Genomic DNA, 8,807 nt, shown 5'->3' with positions numbered 1-8,807 from the left:
CTAATGTCTGGACACGTACGGTGCAGTGTGGAGGTATTGCATCAAGTTCACGTGAATCAAACTTTGGATCACAAATATTTATGTCATATTTTAACTATACATTCTTACATGTTCTAGTGCCTTTCAGCGCATCTTATTAAGAAACTGATGAGGAACATAAGACAACTGCACGTACAAAAAGGAATATCTTGGCACTGATTTTTTTTCTTTTTAGGAATGTGCAACATCAATGTTTGTCTTCTCTGTAGGAAACAATTAGGATGCAGAACAAACGAACCATAAAAGTTTTAACAGTCTGGATTATTATGCTACAGAAAGACTAATGGCATCTTGATGTAAGAGGCTGTTGAAACGCTGCTGTATGTCGTGATTACACCCCAAGTAATAACGTTTCTAATGCGTGCCAGTCCAAATAATGTTATTTCCCAAATCAAAGGAAACACTGAACCTGGGATGCAGGTTAAATATTTAACTGTGCCTACAGTGGTGACATAATCCAAATTTATATGCAAGTAAAAAAAAAAAAAAAAAAACACACAAAAAGAAAACCTAGCCCAAACCCTAAATTAAGTGGTGCATGAAAAATCACTGAATTAAATGTTCAAGCTGTGCACAAACGTATTTTTAATAAAGTACAGGACATTTGTTAAGTGCACTTTAAGTTGTATTTAACTTTTATGTACAACGCAATTGCATTTCATCATTTAGAACTGTTTGAGGACATTTTTAAGTGTTTTTTTTTCAAATTGCGCAATACATTTTAATTGATTGAATAATCAATTGAATAAATATATACTGTTTTTAATCTTTAATGACAATGTTCACACTCTGCATTTTCTGACAGTGGCTTAGAAAAAATATTAAATATAACTTTTGGAATAAAACGTCAGCCTTTTTTTTGATGAACACTTAGACCTACTGCCCTACTTTTTTATTGGTGATCACAGTGCTTGTAGAGCGAAGTATTTATTTATTTTTATTTATTTATTTATTTATTTTGAGGTGAGAGGCTACTTGGTGTAAAATGTTTCAGCACTTCTGCTGTTGAAGATGCTATTTGTTGATATTCCAATGTATTTTGTTTTAATGTAAAAATGTTCCCCATGTGTGTTTCAGAGTTTATGGGTCTGTATGAAAATATATTAACTATAATTATGGAGCCTTTTAAAGGTGCCTTTTTCAATTCTTAAAATTACTCAAGATTAGCCTAATCGCTCTTGTTTACGCGAATAAGCGAGCGACTTGTCTACAGGTTACCATAGCAACAGCCGGAAGTAACTCAAATCGACTCAATTCGCGACAAAGACTTGGGAAAAGTGACACCAATGCAAACCAAAAACATCGGCGTCAACCTTAAAACCGAACACTGCGCGAGTATTCGACAGCATTCTCCCCGAGGAGGACATTTCACAGAAAGTTTGTGAAACTCGTGCGTCTGTCAACTATCAATGTTAATGAACATGTCCGACGGTGAACGCTCCGCGGCGGTGACAGCGGGGAGGTACCGTGACAGGACCGACACTCTCATCGAGATCATGACGGACCGCCGGGAGCAAGAACATCTAATGGCCGTACTGGAGCAGCGCGTACAGGTGCGGAAATCCGCCTACAAGTCCAGATGGTAAAAGCAGAAGTACCGATCGAGGCTTTTAGGCCATCAAAACAAGGTCAGCTATGCTAACGAAACAAAAACATTGACAAAGTAGATCATGATAAGGGGGAAAACATACACAGTTGTCTTTAAAAAAAACAAACCAAAAAAAAGTAAGGTTATGGATGGGGAATATCTTGCCTCTCTGAATCGGTGATGTCATCGTTGTTTGCTTCTTTGTGCTCTGCAACTGGCTGGCAAGCTGCAGTCCAGGGTCTCTACCTGAACTTCATGTACACATTGAGTAAGTTGTAAAACATAAGAAACATTAGATGTATAACCCAAAGCTTATGGCTAGCCAGACTATTCTGATTGCTAGTAAGACGCTAGTAAGAGGCCAATGATTCTGACTACAAAAAAAAATAAAAATAATAATAAATAAATAAATACTCTCGAATGTCACTAACAGATAAAGTGTCATAATCACTGTTGTGTTCGCTCGTAGAAGTTGGACAGTTTGCGACGGTGGGAAGACGAGCTACTCAAGGAGGCGAAGAAGGCCAAGGAATTACTCTCGAACTTTGATATTTCTCCACAGGTACGGGAGATGACAACTTCGCACGGAGGTTTCACACGAAACTTCGTTCACATGTGCCTGCGATCTGAAATCATGACAAATATGCAGAGGCACCATAAGAGGAGGGAAAGTGATGATGATTGTCAGGGCTAAAGACTGACAGGGTCCCTAGAAAATAACATTTTCACTCTTTGGCAATGACGTTTTGGGGCTCAAAGTGATGTTTCTGCTGATATGGACATGTAAAACTCAGATTTGTCATTTGCATACGTGACCTTTCACTCAACGGCATTGCAGCGGTGAATAGACAAGACAGCTTGGGACTCTTTTGAAATGAACATTATTTTGATATCAATGAGCCGAACTGGAATTGATTTAAATGAATTGCCTACGGCCATGAGACAGTTTGAGACAAGTAGTCTCGAAAAAAAAAATCAATACTTAAGTTTAAGATATACATTTAGCCTTTTCTACATGAAATGTATGCCAACATCACACTTACTTTATCTGTATTTGTGTCAAGATAAGAGAGATTCGTTATTGCTTCTTTGTGAGGTAACCTATGAATTAGTCTGCCTTGATGTAAAATACATAGATGATGGTATGGAGTATAGATTTGGGGGGGGGGGGGGGGGGGTGGTCTTCAGTGCTTCAGTGCCTTGAGTTGTAAAACTGCTTCTTTTTGAGACATTCATTTAACAAACAGCAAACATGGTGAAATTGTTAAGTTTAAAATACACACAATGCAATACAGGAGCGGTCCCAGTACCATAATGATTGCAAACTGTCAATTGTGTTTTTTTTGGCTCACTGTCCCCTAAAGCCAACATATCTCCACGTGAAGGAACAAGATCCGAATGTTGAAAAAGCAGAGGAAGAGAGGAAAGAGGCCAGCGAGAAAGCGCTCGAGAAGAAGACGTTGAAGGAAGAGTACGCTCAGCTGCAGCGCACAAAACAGGAGCTCGTTCGTCGCATGCGCAGAGACGCGGTGTATCGCGACTTCATGAAGCAGGTGTTAAAAATAACACGGGTAAGGCAACGAGGTGACAATGCATGGCGATGTTGAACTGTACTATACGGTGTATTGAAATACATCTGTCGATACATTTGTTAACACAATAAGGTGGCAAACAACACGTTAACATTTTTTTGATTTTGGCCACTGTCATGTGTGTGTGTGTGTTAACAGTTTGAAGATGAAGCGTCTCTGGCAGGTCATCTGGAGAATCTTCTTCGAATCAGGGAGCAACTCTGTGAGAAGCAGAGGGTAGCAGAGGAGCAGGTGGACCAGCAGAGGAAAGCCCTGCTGACCTTTAACGGCCAGCATCGCTCCATGCTTCTGCAATGCAGCAACCAGCTGTCGCAGCTGCACCACAATTTGGACAGGGCACAACATGAAGTGGAACGTTGGGTATCAAAAGACAATCCCTGACAGTGAGGAACTCTAGATCGAATGTCACATCGTGGTTTCATGTCATCTTCTGCTGTTCTTCTTCACACAGGAGACGAAGTGGAAACACATTCAGGACACTGCAGCTCGGGAAACACTTCTGCTGGGACTGATCAAGATGGCAACACTCAACCTCTACGAGTTGACGGGCGGTGACGTGGATGGTGAGAAAGGCGCCCCTCTGAGTGACACCGACGCACAACTGAACAAGGTTTGTACCCTGACGGAGCGACTACAGAATCTGAAGCGGGCGGTCAGCTCAGCTCACTCATCTTTCTGCTTCTTTTGCAGATCAAGATGTTCATAGAGGACCACAAAGACATTGATTGTACCTCAAAGTAGCTCACACAGAAACGATGCATCGAAGGCCGTGTTAACATTAACAAAACATTAAAGTACGATATTTCATTTTGCCCTTATCTCACTCACTGCCAGCCTTCCCAGTTAACATGGATATTTGACTTCTAAAGCCGTCAATGGCAGTGAATGTGTTAAATATGAACTGTAGTATTCCTGTCTTCAAATGTACATTATGTACTATGTATGGCGAAAAATATGCTGTACTTGCTCACATAAACTTGTTTTTATTACCAAAGAAATGTTGACTTCTTCACAACTTATAAAAAGAAGACAATACAAACTGCGAATGTTTGGTGGTCATTAATGTGATTATTGCAATAATAATAATATTAACAACAATCAATATATTTCCATATTCTTTTCTCATTACCAATTATTTTTTTATGATTCAAAGGTAGACTCAAAGAAATGCATGTCTCAAAGTAGTCTTTGATAACTACTCAGTCTTTATTATTTTATTTTTTTTATGAACCAGATTATACATTTTAACTTGATTTGGAGATAACTTCCCAAAGACTTTAGCTTCACAAATCAATGTTCTTTTTGTCTCACGATTACATAATCTTCTTATCCGGAGATTACAGAATTCTGTTGACGTCTCCAAAAGCCCACAGTTTAAGAGAAATAAGCAGCAAAAGAAATTCAACTTAACATTTTGAGGAAGAATTTTGAAACACACACACAAAAATTAGTTTGCATAAAATTAATTTTATGGATCTCTGACCAGTAGTCTGCGGGATGAATATACACAGGAAATACTGAAAATGTATATTGTCCTCCATGCATAATCTCAATTATATCACATTTGTTTGGCAAACATTTTATGTTCCTTTATGACCCTCTTTATAGAAGCATTTTGCATGAAACCCTCACTTTTGTGCAAACAGACATATATCAATATATGGGCACTGTAAAATATAAAAACAATTTAAGAACTGGTAAGTGCTAAGGACATGTGGTGCAAGTCTACCATTACTTAGGGTGGGTACATTGTTGGATAGAAACAAAGTTAACTCTGAAACCAAAATGTAAATACTGTAATATACAATATTAGTTTTTTTCCCATGACGTTCATTCATGTTGAATGACTCCTGTCGCTGTGTGTGACCTTTAACCCCCGGTCGAGTCTAGAGCCACCAGGGGGACAGCTGAGCCCACATAAGACCTGATCATTTCAGACAAATCAAGATGAGTGCAGTGACACACAAGACATTTTGAAATGTCAAATTTTGATAGATAGTATTTTAATGGATGCTTCCTGGTACGCTTCCTCAAAATCAAGTATTGTACTGTACTTTATCTGGAGCAGAGCATCACGTTACTCCCCCAGGAGGCTGGCATTGGGTCTCACTATTGAGCAGTCCTATACTGCCACCACGTGGTTATATAAGAACTATTCCCCCCGTGTACAAGGTCAATAAAATCATGCTTGGATAAATTGGATGTGGGAAAACTTGAGAGCCATGACCTCCCCCTTGTGCTTTGGTCCAGGTCATGTCCTTGCCTTGTCTAGCGCTGACAAGTAAACCTACTAAGGTCACGAAAACTTCACGATCGGTCCCCTCTCCCGACAGTTCTCTCTTGACAGGAGTCTTTAAACGCTAGTAAGAGGCCAAATCCTCAGAAACAGATTGCACACCGTAGTGACTTTGAAATCTGGACTATTTCTTCTTGCCTTTGCCTTTGCCTTTGCCCTTGCCCTTCTTTTTGCCCCCCTTACTAGGTGTGATAGGGTTGCTGGCCAAGATCTTGCGAGTACAGTAGCCCCCTCCACCATGACTGACAATAAAGAGCAACCTTAAGCTTCAATTCCGAAACTCTTTTCTCTTCTGCAAGCCGACGCCTCTCCATGATGTGGTTGTACTCTTTCTCCAGGTCAGCGTAAGGCTTCTCCAATCTTTTACGTTCCCCTTCCTCCCTTTCAACATCCTTCTGACATAACTCCAAATCAGCCTAAGAGATGAAAACAGAGTTAGTGACGCGGATTTGATCAAGTCGCGGATTGTCTTGGGCAATACCACATCTTGTAAATGTGCTAAAAAAACAAAAAAAAGTCTTGTGGGGTTAAAATTAGGAGTTTCAAGTTTTTCAAGATAGGAGCCGTTGCTTGGCTGATTTTTTGGGTCATGAGTTGCGAGTGCTAGCAATGGTGGCAGCGAACTTCCCAACAATCAGCAGTTTGGCATATAGTGAACAATTCCTCACAAAAGAGGCCACACGCTTTTCTCAAGTGATCAAGTTAATTGCCACTCCCAGTTAAAGTTGATGGGAACACTAAATTTAACCCAAAGACAATTTCAAAATTCAAAACCACATGCATTTTGTCCTACAGAGTCTGCCATCTTAATGCTAACGCACAATGCAAAACGGCATAGACAGGGTAATGAAAGTTCCTTAGATGCAGATAAGTACCATGAAACAAAGAATAGCTTCAAAAGTTTGTACCTGGTGCTCTTCTATTTCATCATCAAACTTTTGGAGCAAGTATTCTATTTCCATCTCCACATTTTCATTTATCTGCCAAAGAAGGAAAAACATGGGGTTTTATTTCATCACCGCCACATTAAATGAGTAATAAAACCATCCTAAAAAGTAAATGCACCTCTTGGAGTGTTTTCTCCCCCTCTCTGAATTTAAGTGTGGAAGTGTGGATTCGAATGTTGAGTCGGTCTATTTCCTGCTGGATGCTGGCCTGCTTCACCTGTGAAGTCTTGATGAGGGACTGGCACTGTTTGTCAGCGAGAAGCTGCCAGTCGACGACTTCGATCTGGTTCTCTTTAAGAAGGCGCTCCAAAGTTTCGATGTCATCTTTCTTCTCGGAAATCTAAGAATCGCATCCAAAGATTGGGAGAGGTCAGACACGAAGTGTTCTGAGTCACAGGATTGTTTTTATGACGACTGTAAAGTGCACACACCCCTGTTAAAATACCAGATTTTTCCTGATGTAAAAACATGTATTAAAAATTAATGTGACACCTAATTTATTTTTTTAAGATGAAGATTCAAGCTAAAACTAATAGTGTGTTGAAGAATATTTTGCTTCAATGAAGGCATTTATTCTTTTTGGGGTAGGATTCTATCAGGCATGTTGACTGGACGATATTTGACCACACAAAATTGCTCCGAATCTACCAGATTGTGAGGCCAACAGATTTTCTATTGGATTTTCGGACCATTCAAAAACGTTACGATACCTTCACCAGAACGAATCCACTGAGAAACACAGTGGTGGCAGCATCATGCGTTGAAGAAAGTTGAAGTAGAACATCATGACAATGACCCCAAGCATACATTCAAATCAACAAAAGAACAGAAAAAAGATTTTTGGAATGACCCGGAGCAGTCCAATAGAAAACACGTTCTCATTAGCTGAGAGATTTTGAGTGGCTAAATCTTGCCAAGTTGAGTTGTGTATTGACTTCCGTCCCATAGATGTGTTTCTCGAACTGCTCACCTCTACATCTTTTTGTATGATAGCTGCAGCTGTTTCTTCTAATTTGACAATTAGCTCCGTGTCAGGTGATACAGTTTCAAGGGCTAACAATATTTCCTCTTCTGGGCTGGTCTGCAACCTCTCAATCATATGTACATGAAATTTCTTCAGCCCTACAATGAGTGTGTACTCGGTCTCCCCAACGTCCATGCCAACCTCGGGTTTTAAACCCCAAATTGCATCAGGGTGGGTCCGGAAAAACCTGAGCAGATCCCTGACAGAGTATTTCAAGTCTCCCTCTAGCTGAGCCCTCCTTTTCCTTCTCGCACTTTCTTCCCCCGCCGGTCCACCTCGTACCTCCTTGAGGTCATTCGACGTTTCCAGCCTTTCGATTAACATCTGATGCACCTCAAGAGTCCTCGCGAACTCCTCTTGTACATCAACACACGGGCAGACTAATTGGCGGACGGCAGGCAGAGATGCTGTAATCTCTATTTGGCCGATGCAGTTCTCCAGTATGTTTGAGATGGTCTGGGCCTCGGGAGAAAGGAGCCTCTGCTGCGGCACCTCATGGATCAGAGCGGCCTCCCAGTCGTCGTCTTGCTGCAGACTGGGGGATAGGAGCTGACTGGCGTCTGCCTCCATCAGCTGAACTTCGGACATGTTGTCACTGATGGCGAGAAAGGAACAATGAGATGCGAGACTAGTAGTTTACAATCAGATAATTACACATGCATTGTTGGCTGCTGCTTAACAACAAAGTCAGTTTACATTGTGGAAAAACAAAATAAAATCATAAAATAAATTGGTTTCTCCTAAAATAATATGGAACAGCCTGTGTGCATTGCGACAACGCTCCCAACGTTAGCCTTATTACGCTGTGTGATGACGTCACATTAGAACGTCTCTAAAATGCAGTTTCGCTACATTTATTCTACATATACAGCTATTCAACCATATTTGTTTTCTTCCATTTATCCATTCATTCAACACATTTAAAGTTATTGAAATTGTATTCTGACCACGTTTAAAAACAAACATTCCAGCTTGTTCTAATTTGTTTCTCCACACATTTCTTGTTTTGTTCGAAACATTGTCGCTCATTGTAAAAAGAAAAAACAAAACATCCAAGTATCATCGACAGTTACCAAATGAGAACAAATCTATGTATATTACCGCCCCGGGTAATGTTGAAAATCAGAAACGTTACTTACTTTGAGCTGTATTCTTCAAACATGTCTACTGTTGCTAGGATACTGTCAAGAACAGCGACCGATTAAAATTACAGGAATACAATGTTTTTTTTCCCCTGTTTACAATTCTTAAAATGCTCATGTGTCTCAATTATATAATATATTAACGGGCCTATTAAAATACTTATTGTTGGTGTTTCGTA

The 8,807-nt window shown here is 40.1% G+C and overlaps 2 protein-coding genes across 3 annotated transcripts; one reads left to right on the top strand and one right to left on the bottom strand.

The window, feature by feature from the left end:
- Nucleotides 1–1,300: 1,300 nt before the first annotated feature.
- On the top strand, nt 1,301–4,200 carry cfap73 (cilia and flagella associated protein 73). Of its 2 annotated transcripts, none has more exons than XM_061673333.1 (6): nt 1,301–1,592; nt 2,097–2,189; nt 3,013–3,198; nt 3,358–3,579; nt 3,671–3,829; nt 3,910–4,200. In XM_061673333.1, the coding sequence occupies exons 1-6, from the start codon at nt 1,449–1,451 to the stop codon at nt 3,958–3,960; spliced, it is 855 nt and encodes a 284-aa protein (XP_061529317.1). In that variant the 5' UTR covers nt 1,301–1,448; the 3' UTR covers nt 3,961–4,200. The 2 variants fall into 2 exon arrangements, with proteins under 2 accessions (XP_061529317.1, XP_061529316.1); XM_061673332.1 differs by having other exon boundaries at nt 2,992–3,198.
- A 501-nt stretch (nt 4,201–4,701) lies between these two features.
- On the bottom strand, nt 4,702–8,661 carry LOC133400542 (uncharacterized). Its single transcript, XM_061673330.1, has 5 exons — nt 8,626–8,661; nt 7,433–8,081; nt 6,581–6,802; nt 6,424–6,495; nt 4,702–5,931 (listed from the first exon to the last, which is right to left on the bottom strand). The coding sequence occupies exons 1-5, from the start codon at nt 8,646–8,648 to the stop codon at nt 5,698–5,700; spliced, it is 1,200 nt and encodes a 399-aa protein (XP_061529314.1). The 5' UTR covers nt 8,649–8,661; the 3' UTR covers nt 4,702–5,697.
- Between the last annotated feature and the right edge of the window lie 146 nt (nt 8,662–8,807).

The sequence above is a fragment of the Phycodurus eques genome, chromosome 3 (assembly GCF_024500275.1).
Source record: "Phycodurus eques isolate BA_2022a chromosome 3, UOR_Pequ_1.1, whole genome shotgun sequence".
Taxonomy (NCBI): domain Eukaryota; kingdom Metazoa; phylum Chordata; class Actinopteri; order Syngnathiformes; family Syngnathidae; genus Phycodurus; species Phycodurus eques.
Note: the sequence above shows the minus strand (reverse complement) of the source record. Positions and strands in the feature narration are given on the sequence as shown.